At 38.4% G+C, this 23,939-nt stretch overlaps 1 protein-coding gene across 4 annotated transcripts in view; it reads right to left on the bottom strand.

Annotated features, from left to right (window-relative positions):
- Positions 1-10,835, bottom strand: part of LOC119786906 (histone-lysine N-methyltransferase, H3 lysine-36 specific-like) — a 37,297-nt gene extending 26,462 nt beyond the window's left edge. Inside the window, exons 1-2 of one of the 4 annotated variants that reach the window (XM_038290482.1) lie at positions 10,391-10,835; positions 1,952-2,814 (exon numbers count right to left, since the gene is read on the bottom strand). In XM_038290482.1, coding sequence (XP_038146410.1) covers positions 1,952-2,797 — 846 coding nt within the window. In that variant the 5' untranslated portion in view covers positions 2,798-2,814; positions 10,391-10,835. Of the gene's footprint in view, positions 1-1,951; positions 2,815-7,810; positions 8,318-10,390 lie in introns of those variants that run through there. The other 3 variants (XM_038290483.1, XM_038290481.1, XM_038290480.1) reach the window with 3 other exon arrangements.
- Between the last annotated feature and the right edge of the window lie 13,104 nt (positions 10,836-23,939).

Genomic DNA, 23,939 nt, shown 5'->3' with positions numbered 1-23,939 from the left:
GAATCCTCATAAGCAAAATGAGCTGTAAAAATTATACCCACAAATCTAAATTGTTCACTAATTTTTAAGTAAAATGATTTCCAAAGGCACTGACAAAGTAAAGGAGTGATGGGCTGATTTTCAAATGAATGGGTAAAGGCTTTGGTTTATTGCTTTTGACCTCTCTATTATTGTTTTGTTTGTCATCAAATAAAATACAGTCAGGCCACAAAAGCAAGAGCAGAAAAAAATGTGTATTTTATACTAGTACAATTAAAAATATCTGCCTTTTCGTTTTTTGAGAGGACAAATTGCTAGATTTGGTCTGAGTTGTCTTAAAAAGCCTCTCTAAACTTGTTATTTCAAAGACTAATTTGTCTTTTTTGTTGTTGTTTTACATAAAATGGCATGGTGAAGCAAAAACACACAAGGAGGTATGCACGGTATATTAACATTAACAGATGAGTCGATCCATGTTAATTTCCATCTTGTCTTTTTTATGTGTTTCAGTTATTAAATGGGGGTTGGTCATATGTAATTTATTTTGGTGTGTGACAGGGATGCAGCGTTTTCCCCTTTGGGATGTTTGTATTTGTTATGTGGATTAAACTATAATTATTTTTGAAGTCACAGTAGCGAGCACTGTGCAGTATACTAATGTAAAATTACCTTTGTTATCTGTCTGGCATGTGTAGCTTTAAAATGTCTGGATATGTAACCTTAGACAGTACTTATGTAGAAACGTGATTATTATACATAAAGTTATGTGAACAATAAATATGGGTAATTTAAAATAATATAAAATAACCACATATTTAAGACAAGTACACAGAAATTTATTTAATTAGTAGTTACCACTAAACTTTTGGCTAATGCTCTGACTAATGCTCTCCTTGTCAGCCTCATGGAATCGCTGGACACCCAATCTTCTTTCTATATAGAAATGTTAAATTAATCAGAGCAAGCTGAGAAGTTGCAAGCTTCCAATATTGTCTTATCACCTAATTCTGTTTTAAACTTCCTCACAATTTACTCCCTGACCTGCTGTGTTTGTTGGCCTTTGCAATCTTGTTCACTAACGCTCCTCCTTGTTCTCCCAGCTGCCCTCTGGGAAGAGTCTTCGCAGCATCCTCTGCAGGAACCAGCAGGTTCTGCAACAGCTTTTTCCCACTGCCTTCAGACTGCTGAACCTTTGAAACTCTAATCTAGACTCTGCATTACATTTGCAACATATTTGCACTACCAAAATGTCTGATTTTTTAAAATAATCACTTTAAATAGAACACAACTCAATGTTCTATTGCAGTTTGCACCATATTTATCTATTTTACACTGCACTGAACCTTTCCATATTAATGCCTTTTGCACCCTACACTGTTTAGGTTCTTGTTCAATGCTGAACTTCATAAAAGGTGATGTTCATTTCACTGTTGTAAGCTGTATACATCGAAATTTCGGTTTCTCTTTGTATACAAAAGGACAATAAAATTTGCATGAGTCTGTCTAAGTCTAAATCTAAACAAACATTTGAGGCCTCCATACAACGCTGCATTAACATTGAAGTTAAATGAAACTCAGCAGAATCCTATTTACTTCTTATGTGACAACTGGTTCCACTGAATTTTATAAAGAAATATTACATTAAAGGGGTCTAAATACAAATGCATTTAATAGTTTTATCATTTTACTGTCAGTTTAACCATTTTGCACAATTTTTGTCTGTCTACCAAATAAAAATCCAGTAAATACATAAAGATCAGCAATTGATTGTTGGTGATTTATAACGATGGCTGATGCTAAAAGGGTTACAACTCTGTATAAGTATGAGGAGTTCTCTGTCAAGTATCAGGATCCATCAAAATAAAGCACTATGCTTCTTTTGGTGTGCTGAACATTGAAGCTTATTAGACGGCTTCCTATAAGTGTATCACAAATATTTGTTGCTGTAAAGGATAAATAGAAATAAACCTACCACTATGTGCCATGCAGGACTGTCCTCAAAGAGGAACAGTTCTGAGTCGCTGTCCCACTCGTCTTCTGAGCCATCCCAGTATCTCCTACGCTGACCCGAGGACTGGGAGCGAGTGACCACCTTAGGTGTTGGCAGGTCCGTGTCCTTTGAGTCCAAATGTACATTTCTAGGAAAGGGCTGCGGAGCAGTCTCTGCTTTGTCATGTTTATCCAGCAAACCTCCAATGGGTGTTGCTGCTTCTTGCTCTTCGTTGTTGTTGTCTGCCTCGAACAATGTGGATTCAAAGTGGAGTAAGCCGTTGGCGAAGGGACTGTTGCTGTCGAGAGAAAAGGCAGGGCTAGGTGGGCCTGATAGAGAATTTTCTTCATTTTTCTCAGAAACACCAGATTCGTTAGAAGTAACAGGATGCAAGTCTTTATTTTCATTTTGGGCGTCCATTTGGTTCTGCCTTGAAAAAGAGCCATTGGTGTATTCTTCTTTTCTTGTAATCCCGGAAGTAGAAAAATCTCGGTATTCACCCCAGGAGTCCCTCTCCTTTCCCCCCTTATCCTTCGTATTCGCCCCCCACTCCCAGCCCCTCTCAGGTTCCCTCGTCGGTAGGACGAGATCAGGCTGGCTCACCATCTTGGTGAGGTGCTGCAGCCTCCTGAGGGGACTGTAGGAAGAGGAGGTGGATGACGAGTGGTCCGTTTGGATGTAACTGTAGAGAGACGTATGTTTGAGAGAGGAGGTGGTGGCAGACATGTGGTTGCTTGGTCTGGAGAGGCCGGACGGGTCGCCGGCTGGGGTCAGAGGGCAGCTAGACTGATGGCTCTTCCTTTCAGGACCTTTGTAAGGTCCGCTCATACCTGCATGATCCCCCCCTAAAAAACAGAGGAGGAGATAATAAACTTCTCATAAAATTCAAGTTATTTAATTTAGAAACATATTTATAACTGAAGAACAAATATGTGTGCAATAAAAAACAGCAATCAGTTCACTCAATGCATTAAATTAAACATAAGACACTAAAATAACCTGATAAAACTAGTGATTCAATTATATTTACCAACATGAAAATAAAGTTTTAAGATTGGCACTAGCTTCCTGCTATACACTTCAACTATTCCAGGAAGGCCATGAGTAAATTCAGACACTGTTCTACAAACAAAGAAAACATAAAAACATATATACATGTTAATAGCAGTGTTAAGATATTTTTGCTTATTTTAGAGCTGATGAGATTTTAAAAAGAGGCCAAAAATACATCGGCAGCTATCAATGCAAAAGTTTAAGAAACATGTTTGGCAACATCAATAATAAAAACATACAAAAAAATATAAACATAAAATAGAAACCATAAAAATCAACATGTAAAAAGAAATATGACACAGAATATACTGAATAAAATAACACAATATAATGGTCTAAAAGTAATTGAAAAGCTGTTTTTGGTTTCTGTGAAGGTGTTATTTATACGTGTCCAGTGTCGATTCACCACCTCCAAAAGTTTTGTAATTTTTTTTCTTTTTATCTGATGCTTCATCGCCCGCCCTCCACCAATGCGGCCCTGGTCAAAATGCCCATGTTGTCCATATCTGTCACAAGCTATGTTTACAAAAGCACAAAATATCCCGATCAAACTGAATCATATTTGGATTGGAAAAAAAAGATAATATTCTGGACGTAAATACTAAGAATAAATGGCAGATTGTGTAAACCTGCTATGAGGAATATTGCTACCTAGCGTTTAACCACTAAAGGCTGACGTACGCCCCATTCATGAGGGGTTCACATGAGCGATCGGGTCAGTTTGGCTCATCTAAACTAATTTGATCCTGACAAGTGTTTAAATGCTCGATGATCATATTGTCAACCTGCATAAATCACCATGTTAAATCACATTATATTTTCATTCCAATCATGCTGAATCTCAAATATATCCCGACTATTATATTTACATAACGCATTTTAGCCCAATCAGCTGTTTATTACTATTACTGATGCCCATGTATACTGAGCTACTGCTTCCACACAAAGTACCTTAACATACGCTGCTATATTCAGCATTTACTCCCACCTGATGGCCAACTGCAGATCTTAAAACATTAGTGGCATAAAGACCTGAGTACAAATTGTTTTGATGCTATCTTCGAAAATACTTTGTATCTGAAAATCTCGAAGCACACTTTTCTGCTGTTGCTTTGAAAAAATATTGCAAATTGGGGTTTGTTTAATTAGTTTCATGGATAGTTATGTGATTTGTCCTCGGCACCTACATCCTGTGTCCCTAATTTATAAGCCATAGAAGATGAATGATGGGACACAACTGATGTGATGAAAAGCTGAGCATTTTCCATTTTCCTCAAGGATAGAATGTAAGAAAATATATTACGAAGCTCCAAACTGCCTGTTTTAGGGGTGTGGTATCTTCAGTCGCTTTGATCCTTAACTTAAAAATGAATCACCTAATGCAACAAAAATCACTTCTCTCTCACTTTTCCAAACTGGTCTGGAAAAACGTCTCCAATAAAGGACATCCCTCCTCGGCAATCGTCATGTATTGTAAATTTTGTACTATAGTAAACATTTGATTTTATTGTATGTGGGCTTTTACTCTACAGCAGCCTTGGGTGTCTTTAAAGGTGCATTATTATTATTATTATTAGTGTATTCATGTTCCTTAGGAGTACTTACAAACTGCTGCAGATCACTGATAAAAGATAGAAAACAACTAAATGTACATCTTATCAGTTCCTTGTCATATACAAGCTTTAAGTTTGCCCTCTGTCTGTGAACTACCCCTCAGCTCACAGTTTCAACGAGGCATCATCCCTCTGTGAACTTTCCAGCAAACTTCTAACAGCAAAATAGAGGGATGTTATCTTAAGTACGACCCCCCTGTTCTACTTTTAATAAACTCAAGGAAACACCATTTAACCTACCTGGAAGCAAAAAACTCATTTGGAAACATATATGGTGTGAAACACCTCGCTTTGCTATCCTCCTGTTGCTGCTAGTTGTGCTAAAATACTAACAATAACTTGAACAGGGAAACCAAATGGAGATTTCAATTCAACTGTTATTCTATTATAGATAAATACAAATAAAATACAATAAAACCTGTTGCTGCTTTTGCAACAGGTCTCACCAACATCTGTTACAATGTCCTTTCATTTCAACAAAATGAGTGATTTCATACTTTTCAGTTTAAAAGCCTTTTTAGGTACAAAATTGGACCATCTCCCAAAGTTACTCACAATCAGAATAAGGACTATTGGCAGTTAAGCCAATACTTTATAATCCAATATCAAAAGGTGACTACCGTAGATAAATACTATCCATAGATTATCTGGGTTTGATCAGGGTTCCTAATCTCTAATTCTTCCAGTACTTTAACTGTTTTAGAAAAGGATCACAATAACATTCAATGGAAGTAGCATGGGAAAAATATTCTCCTGATGTAAAAATGATTAAACCCCAAGAGAAGCAAAGCACTGTACTCCCTCTGAAACGAAGGGAAATTAAAAAAATGTCAGTAGCTGGGTCAGAAATACGCCAAGCTAGCTAAGATATGTTTTAAACCACAGAGATTAAGAGTGAGAGTTACCAAATAAAGCTGATTAATTATTTCCAAAAAGGCAACAAAAAAACAACAACAAAAAACAAAATTTACAATTAATTATGTTCCTTTCACAGTGATTATTGAAATGAGGGATAGAACATCTGCTTAATAAAGTTTAGAATATGAGTACGATATACACAAAATATAATTTCTTCAAATAACCGAAAAATTAAGACAATATGTGAGCATGACTTTATGGTGTTTGATGAACATTTTTGACTTTAAATTATGCAGTGTGTGAACGGTGTGTGTAAAAGCCCATGTCTTGAATAAAATAAATTAGAATGCAATGTAGATATAAGAATTCAAATAATGTTATAAATAGTAATTAAAGCAAAACATAAAAATAAACATTTTTACAATTTCTCAACTGAAATTGTGTGCTGAGTTTTTCTCAACAATAATATAAGAAAATCAGGCATTATTGGGGGCATTAAAAACCCCTGAGGACCTTATATTATATTTTCAAAATGGCCTCCTTCAGAATAACATCATGTAAATGTAGCTATTATAACCTGTCAACTCCATAACTAACGGTGTTGTCAGTGACAGTGTTGATAAATTCTACTAAAGTGTGCAATTACCTCATTTTATTGTATTTTACATAAATGTCCTTACTTGACATGCCTCAAATATCTTTTTGTTGGTTATTTTCAGCTGAGTTGAAATTGAATATGATTTGTTTTGTCCTTCAATAATAAGAATTTAGGCTGCTCATAGGCACAGTGGGTAGCACTGCTGCCTTGCAGCTAGAAGGTTCCAGTTTTATTCCCAGCCTAGAGTCTTTCTGCATGGAGTTTGCTTGTTCTCCCTCAGCATATGTGGGTCTCTCCGGGTACTCCGGCTTCCTCCCACAGTCCAAAAACATGACTGTTAGGTTAACTGGCTTCTCTAAATTCTCCTTAGGTGTGTGTGAATGGTTGTTTGTCCTGCTTGTCTCTGTGTTGCCCTGCAATGGATTGGCGACCTGTCCAGGGTGTACCCCGCCTCTCGCCCGTAGACAGCTGGAGATAGGCACCAGCACCCCTTGTGACCCCACTTGTGATTAAGCTTGTCAGAAAATGGATGGATTGATGGATAATAAGAATTTGTGTCATTCCATGGAAACAGGATGAAATAACTATGCAATAAAGGAAATTTTGTGTATTGTCTTCATCTAGATTGTAATATTCTTAAACTGCCAATGTCATCATCATAGTCATTTCTGTCACCTTGTCGCACTATGTCAACAACTGTTTTTGTTTTTTTGTTTTAAATAGCATTTGTTTTGTTTCTTCAGAAGCATTTGTCCACAAAACTGCTGACAAAGTTCTCTAGTTCAGGTCCAATAAAAATGTAATTTACCCAATAAGCACTACAACCAAGAGCCTATAGTTTAACCTTGTTTTACATTTACAAAACATAATTTTCTTATATTCAAAAATATAAGCTTTAGAAATAATCATATTATTTTTTGGGGGAAAAATAACCAATTCTGTCCCCGATCTCAAGAATCACAGAGAATTAGTTTTCATTTTCAAAGGATTAAGGATTTTAAATGTAATGTGTAATATCATATTCATATGCCAAACAATGAAAAATAATCTCATAGTAGCATATAGCTGTAATCTATAAAGCAATCACGATGACTGTGCTGCGTTTTAATCTCCAGTTATGGCAGCAGGTGATGCATATTAGACATTAAACCTATCAACATGATGCCCAAAATAAAAACACAAAACCCCTGCAAACAGCGTCCTAACGTCTCATTCAATCCGAATAATAAAATAAAGAGCTGCAAATCTTCTCTGAGCTGCTATCGCGATATGTTGGAAATGACATTAGACACGATAAGGTCAGGCTGTAAAAGTCTCACATGAAAGCAGGACTGGCGTCCAGTTATGAGGCCGGTAACGCCACACCGCTGCGTCAGGATCAACCATTAAAAATGTGGATTAACACCAACCGGCGCGTGCGTGTTTTTGTCAAACCACGGTGGCAGGAAGAGCGCGTGTGCATGTGTGTAAGTGTGCGACGACATGAGTGTGTGTGTGTGATTGTGTGTGTATGCATGCGGAGGTTTGGTGGTGGGGGGGGGACTAAAAAAAGCTTAACATGAAGGGGTGGAAAGCGCGACGAGACGCAAGTTCACGAGCGAACGCAAACACGCGCGCACACACATGCACGCTTTCTCCACGGATAGATGCGTGCATCACAAACAGCAGAAATCACGTACAAAATTCCACATGACGTGGGATCCCACGCCAGAATCTTACCATTCCGGTGTGGCCCAGCGCTAAAATGACCCCCAGCCGGCTCATTTTGGCGTTTAAATGGGCCCATTTCCAGATTTGTGAGAGCGGATCAGTGAAGTAACAGCGGCAGCACTCACTAGGCCTGGATCCTTTGCTCTCTCTCCCTCTCTCACTCACCCATTCCCCCCCACCACCACAAACACTCTTCTCCTCCCTTTACATGCGGTCTGCTCCAGCGGCCCCCGGAATAATTTCCACAGATTAAGTTGGTTGTGGTCCTTTCAGCGAAACTCCCTATTTTTGCAAAGTAATAACTTTCTAATCCCCCGTCCAGGGATGGATGCATGCTCTGCTGCCTATTTCCTGCCAAAAGACACAGCCTTGCCCCTTCAAAGTCAGTTTCTGTTGTGTGAGCACTGCCAGGCGTCACCACTGTCTCCCCTCTCAGCCAGTCCATAGCATGGAGAACAGAAGGGACCACAATCTTTTATAATTTACAGTAAAAAATTAAAATAAGATGACAGCCACCCAAAAACACACGGATACAGAAAGCCCCGCCCCTTTTCTTATTTTAAAGCATTCATACCAAACTCCATCTCCAATCAAGAGCCAAAAGTGTCAGAATTCAATACAAAATACTTATTCATTTTATAATTTTATTGTAAAAATAATTAAATATATGAATCATTATAGCCATAAATATCTTAAGTTTCTTGCAAATCCTTTTATTATATCTTCAAAGTTTACAGGAATATTTATTTAATGAGTGCATAATGACATGTTGAAACCATTTTCTAATACATTTCTTATGCAGTTATTTGTTTCAATAGTTTGTCATCCCCCTTAATAAAGGTGAAAGAGATGTTTTTTGCATGTTAACCAGTTAGATCTCTTCCAATTCATTTTTGTTTTGTTCGCTATACTGACCAATTGCCTTCCATAAATACCTCATTAAAATCCAGTACATATGTGCAACTAGTTGCTGAAAAATATAATTTATTTAATTTGATATTTACTAATTTCCTTTGATTACAGGAAAATGATCTTATTGTTTGTCAAAAGAGGTAGGAAAGGTCTCTTTTTTTGGGTGAAGGTTGGTCAAAATGAAACATCACCTGACCCATGGTAACATTATTTCCAAAATTAGGTCAAGTGCACATTAATCAAACCTGCAAAATGATAATATTCACCTGCAAAAGACAGATAAATAACCTGTAGCACTCAGGTTTAGTTCCACATGTAAATAATCTGATACCACTCCCTTTAAAGGTTTGGGAGTGGCGGCCTAGTGGTTGAGCATAGAGCGTTAGTTCGAGCCCAACTCCCACTGACTGACACTCTGTGTCTTTGAGCAAGACCCTTAACCCCACACTACTCTCTGGGTGCCGCACAATGGCAGCCCACTGCTCCCCATCAATGCAGAGGTAGATTTCTCCAATGTAAGATCAATAAAATTGAATAATAAAAAAAAAAAGAATGTGGAAGGAGGGATATTCAATAGAACCTTTTGAGCTGATTGGTTGAAGCCCCACCTAGTGCCCGCCTACCCTAGTTAGGTTTTTAGCAAATTCTGGTTGCAGATGAAATAGCAGCAGATGCTATCAGAAATCACAACAACTTGCTCTTCGTTCTTTCAAAGATAAAATTTTGGATTCTGACAAATATCCTGCTTTGTGCTTGCAGCTCTTGATTTCATCGCATTTTACACCCTAATATTGCAATGTAATTGCCGACCCTTTTTGGGTTGTTGTGAACTCACATATACTGCAAGAAGAGTTAGCATATAATGTCTAAGGCGTAGAAGCAAACAGCACTCAATCTTCATGTAAATTGCAGTGTGTTTGGTGCCACCAGTTGAAGGGGAGTATAACTGCAGGCATAAAAACCTAAAATCCCTTGCCTCCACACAGCCCTAGTATATCCTAGTCGGCATGCATGATGATATTTATGCTACACAGGTCCTGTACTCTAGTAGGAAGAAGGCATTTTCCATCCATCCATCCATTTTCTGACACGCTTAATCCCAGCTGGGGTCACAAGGGGTTCTGGTGCAATTCTCCAGCTGTCTACATGTGAGAAGCGGGGTGCACCCTGGACAGGTCGCCAGTCCATCGCAGAGCAACACAGAGACAAACAACCATTCACGCACACACTCACACCTAAGGAGAATTCAGAGAAGCCAATTAACCTAACAGTCACCTTTTTGACTGTTGGAGAAAGCCGGAGTACCCAGAGAGAACCCACGCATGCTCAGGGAGAACATGCAAACTCCATGCAGGGAATCGAGCCCAGAACCTTCTTGCTGCAAGGCAGCAGTGGTAGTGCCAATGCACCACTGAGCAGCCCAAAAAGACATTTTAACTAAAACTAATTTTTTCATTAAATCCATACATTAATTCGTGAAATTAAGTAAACCTAAAATGTATTTATGTTTTGTTTTAGATATTTTTGTGTATTTAATGTTTGACCATACTATTAAATATTATACAATATATATTTAGACATAATGTATTTTAATAACTTTATAAAACTAATACATAATAGATATTTAACAAATAATTTGTTATTGGATTATAGCACTATTGGCCCTTGATACGTTACCAGGGAGGTGTCCAAACGCCCAACCTGTACCAACAACTGGCTTCTGCAGCACCTTGAAGAGAGAAAACGACAAAATGCATCAATTGAACGGTTCAAATATGTCTCCCACTACCTTCCTCAAGGAGAAAAGCTTCAGCAGTCTACGCGGAAAAAAAACACAACACATGATGGTTCCCTTTCATTAGACGAGTAGCTGGGTAGGCTCCATGTCTGCACACCCACTCTCTTCAAAATGGAGTCCCTCAAAAGGCGAGAGAGGTGGAGAAAAAAAAGAAAGAAAAAAAAAAAGAAGAGAAGCAGGCCACAAAGTGTTAATGTATGTTCGATATAAAGTTCACCCTGGCACGGGAAAAAGTGAGCCTAAAAGCGCACCCCTGCAAAGCTTTGGAGCGCTTTCTGGAAGCATTCCCACGACAGGGACATTTTCTTTCTCCTTATGTCTTATAAGCGTTATTGCACGACTGAGGAGGACTGAGGCACAGTTATATCCCCCTCATATATATATGTGTGTGCGAGAGAGAGATTGGATGTGTGCTTTTTAAAACGCACATCATATATTGTGACTTAAAGCGTCGCATCAGCTGCTTTACTTCCAGTTTTGGTGCATATTGGAGGCGATCAGACAGCAGCAGCCTCCCGGCCGGTGAGACCGGAGCTGGGCTGCGTGTGGGCTTCCTTCTGCCCTGGTGTTCGCTTTTCAGCCACATCAAAACTCATACCTTTAAAAATGTTCATATCAGTGTGACACTGCAGTGTTGAAAATGAGTGTGAAATATGCCCGCACAGAGACGCGCGTGCGTTTATTCCTCGGTTGGCGAGGAGAGGATACTGCAAACTGCCCGCAGAGTCTTCACCTTTTCCTGGAAACACTTGGTGGATTTATATATAGGGGGTGTGCTGAATGCTCCGCAAAGCTCGATGGGGTCATTGGTGAAAACAAAAGAAAAACGTTGCGTATATATTCAATGATTTATGCACCCAGAGGCGCTTAAAATCATAGAGGAGATTTGATGCGTGCTTTGATTTTCCGCCTCGTTGTGAACAGCAGGGGTTGGGCTGGATATATAAAAAAATAAAAAGTGATTTATTTCGACAGACAGGAGAGGACACGCGGATAGGACGGGACAGGGGCCTGCTGCGGGTTTGAGCCGCGCAGAACAGCGCCACCCGCGGTTGCACCCCACATCTCTAAGTCACCGAAACTTTCATTTTTACTCTTCATTGCATTTTTGCTGCAGCTTCAAGGCAACCTTCTCTCAAAGCAATGGGGTTTATATTTAGAGGCAGGGGTGGCTCTAGTGTGAATTACTTTCTGGATGGACCAAGGCTGTAACTTTGCGGTGAAAGTTGGTGGGGACACTCTTAGGGTGGTGGCTGATGGACCTAATGTTATTCTACACACTTTCAATAGGGTTTCTATTTTCCAAAAATTAGCTCAAACATATATTTATTGAATGCTTTCCTATTGTTGAGATCACAAAATAATCAAAATACACTGATATTTATATGTATAGATAGACATTAATGTATATTAGAAAAAGGATAAATAACAGCCAATTCCGATGCCAACAGTAAAATATCATGCCTCACTACTATGTACACAATTTCAGTTTCATTCATCCATCCAGAAAAATGTTAATGGATTGATGGATATTTTTCCTTTCAGCTACATTAGTGGTTATCCTCCTTCAAAAGCAGAAAAATCTAATTTAGACATTTGTCCCACATATTGCCAAAGTCTATGTATTGAAATTATTGGTGGGGACATGTCCACACCAGTCCTTCAGAAAGTTACGCCTATAGGGTGGACCTCTTATTCTGCATCCTCAAAGAACCATATTCACAAACCAAACTATAGCCTATGGAGAAAAAAAAAAACATTATTCAGTAGGCTTGGCGAGTTACCAAAGATAACATGTTATTTGATATTTAAAAAGTGTCATCAGAAAGACCAAAATATAAAATGCAGTGCCAACTCTAGTATATTAAATGCAAAATTATAATAAAAAAATATATATCTCACAGTCAAACAGCAAATTAAAAGCAGAAGAAACATAAAAAACAATAACACAATTGGTTTATTAAAACAGGATAAAGCAACTCTAGTGACAATATCTACTGTTTGCTGTATACTTGGCTTTTAGTTGCCACACCAGGCTCGTCACATAGTAAATAATAAAATCTTTACTCTTATGTAGAAATAATAAGATAATAATTTTGAAATAACTTTACTTGCTTGTCTTTGTGTTATCTGTGTCCTTTTTAAGCTTTATTCAAAGTTTATTTGGAAAGAACAAAGTCCAGTGGATTGTTTTTTATATTTGGAAAGAAGTAAGCAATGCACACAGAGCCACAAAGGAGGCTAGAAGGGAGAGCAGGTAATAATTAAGGGGAGAGAGGGAAGAGAAAAAAAGAGAAAATATACAGAATAACTCCTGTTTTCACAGCTTCAAAAAGCAAGAAGGATGAAGAAGAAAAAACAACACCAACCAAGACAAAAGACGGAGTGTCCTTTGAATACACAGTAATGTGTACAAACATCAAAACCTATGAAGATAAAACTATGTTATTCAAAGCTATATGTATTTGCAGTTGCAGCTTAGAATTAAGCATAGCTGTTAATCTGTTAGCACCTGGATCCAAACGCATCTGGTGTATATCCATTAGATTTCATGTGTGTAGAAGGTGTATAAAGCTTATTCAACAGGAAGATATGCTCAATAGCAGGTGTGAGGGGCCTCAGACCCACCCCAAAAGAGCCCAGGGCTGATACAGAGGAGACCCCAGATACTCAAAAGTAACCCAGAGTAAAGGGATAGAGGGAGGGCCTACACAGGGACACCGGCACTCTCAAGAGATGGACAGACAAGAGCCCTGGGGCAAGACCCCAGAGGTTATAGTGCTGAAGCCCCAAGGAGCTGCCATGATGAGCCCTTGAGCTTTGGCGGCAGACGATCAAACCTAAAGCAGACCAATTTGTGAGCCCAGAAACGCAAGGCGCAGGGGATCACCATTCCCAAACAATGACTCCACAAGGCCAAGGAGCCCAGGCTTGGCCCAACAGCTGCCTGGAGGGAGATGGCACCCAACAAAACACCCAGCCCTGGGCAGAGAGAAACAAGCAGCCGAAATAAGAGTTTTAAGCTAACACAATATATCCGTAGCATGATCATAATATGAGATGCTCAGTTTCCTCTCTCTTGTGGTGTGTTAGCCATTCTGTACATGACAGTCCTTACATAATGTCATTTGGGGCAAAATACATTTTTATAGGCATTTAAGCCATTTTTAAAAGTCCATCACCAATTTTTTTTATATTTTAACACAAAATAGATGTTAACTATAAAAAAGCTTCATTCAAGCCATTAATCATGCTAATAATCTACCAGTTACTCCTTACAGGTGAAGTGTAATAATTACAGAAATTTACTGTTATAAATGTAATATGTCATCTATATGTATGTTATTTATTGCCCTGCGATGGACTGGTGACCTTTCCACGGTGTACCCCATAGACAGCTGGCGATAGGCACCAGCAGCCCTCGCAACCCCAGCTGGGATAAAACGTGATGGAAAATGGATGGATGTTATTCATTATCACCTATGAACTGAAAGTCTCAATATTTATGTTTGCCTTGCCTTAGAAATAAATATTTATAATTACATAGGAGTGGGTTTCGCATTCTTGTAGTAAGACATTTTTTGTGTTATGGCAGCACAGAGCTGACAAACTTTCTTCAAACTTATTCGAGGAAATAATAAAGCATTTCGATGGATAAGTAATATGGTGTGGAGATTCCAATACCCATAGTCAAATATGGGATTATAAGACTGATGAAAATGGGCTGATTATTGAGGAGTTAATGGAATCTAAAAAGCTAGTGTGCATTAAGAATGAAGGAGGAACAACATTAAATATCAGGGACTGGAACAGAATCTACTATTGATCTGACATTAGCTTCTGACTCGCTGGCAGGATTGAGTTTTTGGAATGTTAATAAAAAATGCAACTATATGAAGTGATCATTTTCCTATAATGAATCCAATTGGATTTAGTATACAGGAAGATGATTTCTAGCTCCGACCTTTTGTTTCCTAGTTACTATCCCTTCAGCTTTTGGGAGGTCAACACTCAAAGCACTATCCAGGGAACTACAGAATGATGTACTGAATCTGGAAAGCCTTCAGTCTTAAGGACATTATGCTAAAAACAAGACTTCCTAGTCAAAAAGAACATTTCAGGTATCTTCAATGTAATTCTTACGAGTACAAATGACATTGCTTTTCCCCATTCATGTGTATTGGGCCATTACTTTCATATATCTGATATCAAATTACTCCTATCTAAAATAAACATTCTGGATATCTAAAAAGGAATTTCAGATCTCCGTAATCCAATTGTTACTGGTCATACTTTTTGCTTCAGATATCAAGAGTATAACTATTAAAGATATCTGAATTATCCGGTCAAGCAAATATATGTTAAAATAGCCACTTAAAATGAGTAAGAATATTTAGATATCTGAAATGTACTTCTTACTAGTACACATTTGATTTTGAAGTACTTAAAATTTAATTCTACAGGTAGAAATGAAATTTGTGATATCTATAATAAAATTCTGACTAGGAATATTGTTATTTATGACTAGGTAGAATGCTTTAATGCTATCTATAATAGAAATTATAGCCTGCCTATTTTATGTTAAAACAGAGCTTCATTATTCTTTTGCAAGTATTCAAAACTGCATTTTGGATAGGCATTATTAAAATTGAGATATCAGGAATTTAACTAGTCATAAAATAAGTAGTTATCTGTAATGACATTTCTACAAGCAGAAATATATATTTGATGTCAAGAATTGGATTTTTAGAAATCTGTAATGTTATATAAATCTTTTCATTCATCTGAAATTGTCATTATGACTAGCAATAACTCTATTATGGAGATCTGAATTTAGAGTTCATCCTCGTCAAAATTAATTTATAGAGGAAGAACGTTTATTTTAGATATATGGAAGTAAAAGCCCAATACATATGAATGACAAACATTACATCATTTTTAATAGTAAAAATTTCAGTTATCTGAAATGTTCATTTTGAATAGAAAGAAATGCATTTGAGGCACCTGGATTGCATATTCAGTCAAGCTAATAAATGTCAAAACAGTCTGCCACACTCTACTACTCAGCAACCAATGGGAAATAAGCAACAAGCACCAGCTGAAATTGGACAAGTGGCTGAATGGCTCATATTTACAAAAAATCAATGCGTATTTGACATGAATTTGACATGTTAACGCATTCTTAATGCATCAACTACGTGTGACAACTAGTTAACAACGCGCAAACAGCATGCAAAACACAGGTTTTGTCAGTGTTTCAGAAATCACAAGTAATTTAACCATTTGGCTTTCCATATACATTTGCACGTGTGCATGGACCTGTCATGGAATAATGTATTCTTCTTTTGCTGAGGTGGGCTGTGCTTAATCTGTCTTATATTGCAAAGGATTGTGGGAAACAGCTTATATATGGTGGATAGGAACTTCAGAACAGCCTTATACTAAATTAACTATAAGTAGGAAACATCCTACTTACTCTTCTTACCCCCTTCCTTAATGCCAGCACTATTCAGAGAGCACTTATCATGGCAACCAATGACGCTCTTTCGATTTGGCCTAAGAGTCCTTACTGATTTGCACTATTCACAAAGCCACAGCTTCTCCTCCTAAAGGGCAGGTCCTGGAATAACCTTCAAAAGTAAAGTTTTCAGGAGACCTCCTGATCAACAGCCCAACCATTCTGTAACTGCTGAAGGAGTACCAATCCTCACTACCATCACTGCAGCTAAACATTAACATAATTTAACCACTCTGTTTGGGTTAGAGACTTTTGGTATAATAAGATATCCTGCAGATAGTGCTTTGAGACACCAGCAGTGTTAATTAGCAAATTTGTTTTTTATACCTTAATTAAACTTTTTAACAGGGTTTCCCTAGTGGTATAAAGTAAGGAAGGCAGTCTGTAATTTCCCATCAATTTTTCACAAAATAATTGTTTTAATCAAGGAAGTAGACATCAAAATGTCATCTGTAGAGTCAGTTGAGCCCATAATGTTTTCAAGGTCAGCTGACGGGTTGATTTAGCTACTAGGCAAACTGGGCAGTACCACAAGGAAACCCCAGCTACAGATGCCTTAACTTGGCTAGGTATTAAAAAAAAAAAAAAAAACAACTGCAAGTACCAGAATAAGTACAATAATTCATGCTAGAAATTTTCAAGATTCAAATTAAATGTAGGTATCACTTCTAAACTGTTTTATGACAGAGCAGTTAGAGAGATATTTCAGTGAAGTACTAAAATGCAAACATATCACTCTCTTTTACTTGTAAACTAAAACATATTAATTCTTCTTGGACTGCCTTATTTCCTAAATCTATCTTGGTGCAGTGTTTTTTTTTTTTTTTTTAATATATTTTCTTATTTTTTAATGGCTTATGCTGACAGCTCTACATGAATAGAGACCATGGTTTGGATGCAGCCCCTCCCTATTCGAGTCATATTTGACTCCGCTCTCTAAACTTTCTGTTTGTGCTATATATATCTGATATTTACCTATTTTTTTATTTTGATAAAAGAATAAAATAACTGCGTTAATAAGGTTTCGTTATTTATTGTAAATGAAATATGAAGTAATAAAATCATTTTGACTAGATGCCACCCCCCCATATGTCATTAGGCTCTCCCTAATGTTACCTGGCCTATATAATGAAAGCAAGAGGCACATAATTCCCCAGCCTTTCTTTACCTCAGTAAAAAAAAAAAAAAATTAAGATCTCTGGTATTTAAAGAAGATATTATCCATAATTCACTTTGCTTATATTTGGGACTCTTCTGCCTCTACAGACGCTCTAAGTGCTAAAACCACAAACTCACTGCTTAAAAAATAAAAAATAAAAAAAATTCTTTCAGGTTGTGCATGAGGCTCCACATCTCTAGTGTCTGGGTTTGACTCAGGGTGAATGACGTGTACCATTGTGAATGTTCTTGCAGCCATTTTCACATGTGTAAAATGTGAAGGCGCAACTAACTAAACTGTATTTGCTTATATGCAAAGATGGGAAGGAACTAGTTTACCCAGTTACATTTACTTGGTTCAGTTTTTTAAAATAAAAAGTACCTTTAAGAGCAATTTTACAGCATTGTCCTTTATTATGTTTACTTGAGTAACTATAGGAAAAAGTTTCACTATTCTTACTTGAGTAACGTTTCTGGCTACTCCATCCATTATGGGTAACTTCACTTTTCAAAAACAAGCTTGTTTTAAACAAATATGCACCACTGAGAGATACTTTCTCTTTTTTGTTCTAAAAACATATTGGTTAAATTATATTTTCATTGGCTGAGTCTGCTGGAATCTGAGTGAAAATACATTGAACAGTGTATTGTAATTTAACCTTGACTTTTTTACTCAAAAACATTACATGGTTAATGTCGTGGGTGTTCAGTAGATCAGTTTTCCAAACTTGAGTAGCAATTTAACTAAATATATATATATATTTACCTTTAATTGAATATTTTCTTTAAAGGATACTTTTTAGTTTTACTTAAAGTAAAAATATGATGAAGTAGTGACCTTTACTTGAGTACAATTTTGTGGTACTGTACCCACCTCTGCTTATGTGTGACATAACCCTTAAGAGGTCATTCTGAAAGAAGCTTAAAAAAGACAGAATTTTATCTGCAAAATAATGATGAAAACTTAACACATTCTGTTTAGCCTAGGTAAAAACCAATTCTAATCCAAAATAACAGAACGACCAGTTTTGCCTACTGTACCCACTTCTAATATGCTCTTGTTATTGAATCATTTTTATGCTATATATGTTAAATTCTAAAGAGACTCATTCATTCTCTCACTTTCCAAAAGTTGTTTTGTACAGGTGTTATATGTCCAGCAGGGGGCGGCAGCACAACAGTTATGATCAGGAAAATGCTGAAGAACAGCAAAGGTGTGATCTATCCGACAAACTATAATTTAACACCAGTAATAGAGATATGCTTATTAATTTATATGATAGAATTAAAAAGTGTAAAATCATAAAAAAAGATTACATGCATGTCCAAGATGTTGATATTAAATAAGTAACACAGGAGGAGGGAATTGTGTTTTTAAAGACAATGCTATCAAAGCCTTAGGCTGAAAAGTGCATCAGCAAAGAATCTCTGCTCTGCATGTTTTAGCGGAATAGCAAATGAAGAAATCACATTTCCAAAAGTATTTCAAGCCTTTTTCATAAAGTTCCAAACCTAACTGATGTGCACACTGTTTCATTGAGCTTCATTGAGTTGCTTCTACAGATTGAACTGTCAACTTCTGGTACAGGTTCAGTTGATTGGACAAGATTAGAAGTTATGAATGAATGGACCAGAGACTCGGACATGATGGATGAATATAGTTTAAAGGTAGTGGGACAGGTCTGTTAATGTAAATATTTTTTACAGTCTATTTTTATCAGCTTTTAATTAGCCTGGACAAAGCTTAAATGAAATACAAACTTTTCAGCATGATAAACTGGATGATGTTCTATAGTATGCTGAATGAACTACGTGGGATTCCACATGAACGGTCGAAAATATTACCATCCATCCATTTTCTAACACACTTATCCCAAGTGAGGTCACGAGGGGTGCTGGTGCCTATCTCCAGCTGTCTATGGGCGAGAGGAGGGGTACACCCTGGACAGGTTGCCAGTCCATCGCAGGGCAGCACAGACAAACAGGACAAACAATCATTCACACACACACCTAAGGAGACTTTAGAGAAGCCAATTAACCTACCAGCCATGTTTTTGGCCTGTGGGAGAAAGCCAGCGTACCTGGAGAGAACCAATGCACGCCCAGGGAGGACATGCAAACTACTAAATAAATATAAAATATAAGAATATAGTTTGTTAGACTGAGCAATTAATGTGATTTAAGTGTACAAAAAAATTATTAGGTTAAAGACTCTTTCCGAATACCGTACCTCAAATTGTAGCTCCGACCTCCTGTTTCCTAGTTCCTATCCCTTCAGCTTTTGGGAGGTCAACACTCAAAGCACTATCCAGGGATCTACACAATGATGTACTGAATCTGGAAGTAACCAGAGAGAACCCACGCCTGCTCATGGAGAACATGCAAACTCCATGCAGAAAGACCCTGGGCTGGGAATCGAACCCAGAACCTTCAAAGCAGCAGTGCTACCCACTGTGCCAGTGAGCTCATCTAAACCACAGGTGTCCAAAGTTTTTACCACATAGCTTACCAGTAACAAGATAGAAGTAGCGGGATTATATGACGCAAATGGTGGAGTAGGCAGCTCAATGCTTGTGCTCCCGCAGCTAGGTATCATTCTGACTATTTTTCTGCGGAACATGGTGTTTTCAGCGGTCTTCGATGCCTAGACCTAAGAGAGCACCTTCTAGACAAAACATACTTAACCTGCTCACGAAACCCCTGTATTAGGTGTTCAGTCACCAAACTCGCTATCTAGCCAAGCTAACATGGAGGACGACACGCGACCACTTCTGGGTCATGTCGACGTGGACAGTTTGGTGAGAAGAATAACTGCTGAAGTGCTTAAAGGTGTGCAGGCTTCCTTTGACAAGAAGATAGACCCGGTTCTGAATAAACTTGAGGAATGTTCGTCTAAAATCACAGTGCTGGATTACCGCTTTACAGAGACTGAAGGCTGCATTGCGAGCACTGAGGACGCTGTAAGCTGGAGGCGGCTATGGAGAACATCGACGAGTTAAAAAACAGGTTTTGGAGGTGCAACATATGTATCGTCGGGCTCCCTGAAGCTAGCCAGAGTACTGACCCGGTTGCTTTCTTTAAGGCCTGTCTACCAGAGATCTTGAAAACCAGCTTCGAAGGGGGATCTGGTAAACTAGATCGCTGCCACCGCGCTCTCGGACGCCGGCCTCCCCCGACCAGCGGCCCCGGGCTGTTATCATAAAGCTCCACAACTTCCAACACAAAGTTCGGATCATGCAGGCAGCACGTAAAGCACAGACCCTGATGTATAACGGTGCCAAAATCATGACATTTGGGGATTTCTTTGCAGCCGTTCAATGTAAGCGACAGAAATTTTTCCCATTGAAGCAACAGCTGAACGAGAGGGATCGTCTTCGCCATGCTGTATCTGGCCATCCTACGGATCACGTACAACGGACAAGAAAGGGTCTGCAAACATCCCAAAGAAGTGGCTGCCTTCCTGGATAAAGTTTTGCAGCACTAAGGATCTTCCTCTGTTACCACAGCTGACTGAGAGTCAGCCTTCAGTCTCCACAACACCGTTATGTTTTATGCTTCTAAACTTATCGGGTTTGTCTGAGGAGTGAGCAAGCATATATAACTCATTTGTTTAACGCCAGTCTGTTGGTGTTTTATACCGGCCTCTGCATTAATGGCTGCTCACAATGCTCAACTAAGTTTGATTAGAGCTGTGGGACAGGGTTTTACACATTTAAGGTCTGATTAGAGTTTAATACCCGGTCCAGCATCTTCCTCACTTTGAGCAGGGAGATCAGCTCACACCCCTGATGGGTGTAAAAATAAAATTGTGCCAATTTAAATCCTAAACAAATATCCCCCGTAAGAAGACCAGGCGCGGGATCTTTATTATTTTTTTTTCACATTGATGCTGCACAAACAGATTTATGTCTGATCTGCGCAACTAATACAAGCACACCCTGTGAAAGCTGCTAGGGCGCACATACGAAGCATTAGTCAGCTATCCGTCACATGAGAACGGGAGAAAGATCCGGAGGCCCACGCCCGACTCCTCTCTCGGAAATGTGTGCGTTCCTTCCTGTTGTTTTAGATTCCACTTTACTCCCCCACCGCTGCCAATCCATGACCTCTGACCCTCAGTGAACCCAGCTGTCAGCTGTCCTGGCCTGTGTAGGACGGCTTGCTCTCTCCCAGTCTGTCCAAGTGAGTCATCTAAAATGTGAGCTGGATGCAGCTTGCTCTGTCAGAGGGCTCATTATATGTCTCTGAAACCACGACAGATTGAACATTAATATGTGAACATAATGTGGTCTTATTTTTTCATTGTCTCCTTCAAAAAGAAAAGTAATTCAATTGGATTCACTATAAAAATCTAATCAAACTTACAAATACAAAGCATAACCTTTTATAGCAACAATAAACAGTGAAACCTAGATGCAAAATACAAAGAAGTTAGTTATTTCATTATAAAGCATTATATGATAACCCACTTTAGCAGTGCATAAGAGAAACATTGACATTCTTTAGAAACGGGAACCTTTATATTCATCAGTCCTGCACTTTGTTACATTTATTATTCATTCTTTTTCAAAAGACAGACCATCCATCCATCCATCCATCCATCCATCCATCCATCCATCCATCCATCCATCCATCCATCCATCCATCCATCCATCCATCCATCCATCCATCCATCCATCCATCCATCATTTCACTAGTGATAGCTCCTCTCGATATGGAGAAGCAGCAGTTGTTCTCCAACTCCCCTTCAGATGACTGAGCTCCTCACCCTATCTTTAAGGCAGAGCCCTTCAGAGAAAACTAATTTTGGCTGCTTGTAACTGGGATCTCAGTCTTTCAGTCATGACTCAAAGCTCATGACCATGAGATGAAGATAGGAGAATTGAACGAGTGGTAGATCCAGAGCATCACCTTTTGATTCAGCTCTCTCTTTACAACGACAGACCTGGACAAAGCGAAGACATATACCTTCTGCAGTGACTGCTTCACTGCAAATGCAGTACCAATTCCCTAATTGATCTCTCACTCCATCTTTCCCTCATTTGTGAACAAGACCCTGAGATAATTAAACTCCTCCGCTTGGGGTAGGACTTTCTCGGACACTCTACCCTTCCCCGGCTCAATACCATGGACTCAGATTTGGAGGCACTTAGCCTCACCTGGTTGCCTCACACTAGGCCAGCGGTGGGCAATTCCAGTTCCTGAGGGCCGCTATCCTGCAACTTTTAGATGTGTCTTTGGTTCAGCACACCTGAATCAAATAATTAGATGATTGAGAGAACTCTGGAGGAACTGACTGCATACTAAGGAGGTAACAGAGCCATTTAATTCAGGTGTGTTGGAGCAAGGATGGATCTAAAAGTTGCAGGATTCCGGCCCCCAGGAACTGGAATTGCCCACCCCTGCACTAGGCTGTGAAACTATGGACCATTTGACGCCAACGGGCAACGACACTTTTTGCAAAGGTGTGCTTTTGTTCCCGGGTGCAAGAAAACATACATTTGAAAGACATTTTTTTTCTCACAAAACTAGCATTGCTAAATAGGTCATATGTTTAGTTTTAGCCATCCAAATACATGTTGACATGGTACCAATGCCACAATCTTGGGCATGAAAGAGATTGTCAGCACATTGAAGGTTGTAAGGAATTATATTAGCATATATTTCTCCCAGTATATCGCTGATTTTTGTTTCATCTTCTAATTTGCCTGGGTCACACATGCATATGTTAATATTTAAACATTAGGGGATCAGCCTTGATTGTTTTAGGGTTAAAACAGAGCAAACCTCATTTGAAACACTGATTTATGCACTGTTATGCATTGGATGAGATAAGCCTGATGCTAGGGTGCTAAAGCAGAATAAAGATACATCTTCTCATTCATTCCTTAACAGAAACTTTATATTTTACAAAAAAATATATATATATATTTCCAATCTGTTTGGAAAAGGCTGCTGTGGGGTATCTTAATTCTTCCACATGCCTTAAAGTATCCATAAAGAAACTGGAAATCTAAATGCTGTGGGGCAATGATTTCTTTTTTCAAGACTTTAAAAAATAAAACAAAAAAATGACATGAGGACAAAACAAGAACAGGCCACCAGAGGAAACAGATTTTCATCAATGCCAAACAGATAGAAATCAGAGTTGACCAACACACCCAGAAGAGGATTCATCTCTTTTCACTGTCAGGACCTCTTGATCCAAAGCTGCAGGCGTTTTCACTACATTTAGTCTCTTCCGTCGTATGATTGCTCCAACACTTCCCAGAAGACTCAGAGCTGATAGTTGAGCTGCAGTGAGCGGATGGGCTGCTCCCTGCTGTCTAACACTTAACTGAACTTCCAACTCAGCTGTTTTTGGGTTCATTCAGGGAAAGCTCTCTATCATTTCACATTGCTCTAACATTTTCAGAATAGACACAGATTAATAAATATAAAGGTTTCTTTACACACGATTAGACTTCTTTTGGGTTAACAAAACCAGCAAAAAAAAACATATTTCAATTCAATTCAGTTTATTTATATAGCGCACATTCACAACACATGTAATCTCAAGGCATTTTACAGTTTACCAGATCATACAGTCAAACTGATTCAAAGTTTCTATCTAAGAAAACCAGTTGTTTGCATCAACTTATTGACTTGAAGGTAATTCCTCATACCAAGCATGTTTGTAGCAACATTGGAGAGGAAAACAGGTTTCTTCCTTTTTAACAGAAAGAAACCTCCAGCAGAACCAGTCTTAGTGT

Source organism: Cyprinodon tularosa, unplaced genomic scaffold, assembly GCF_016077235.1.
Source record: "Cyprinodon tularosa strain WSP-4 unplaced genomic scaffold, ASM1607723v1 ctg281, whole genome shotgun sequence".
Classification (NCBI taxonomy): domain Eukaryota; kingdom Metazoa; phylum Chordata; class Actinopteri; order Cyprinodontiformes; family Cyprinodontidae; genus Cyprinodon; species Cyprinodon tularosa.
The sequence above is the reverse complement of the archived record's forward strand: the minus strand, read 5'-3'. Positions and strand labels throughout refer to the sequence as shown.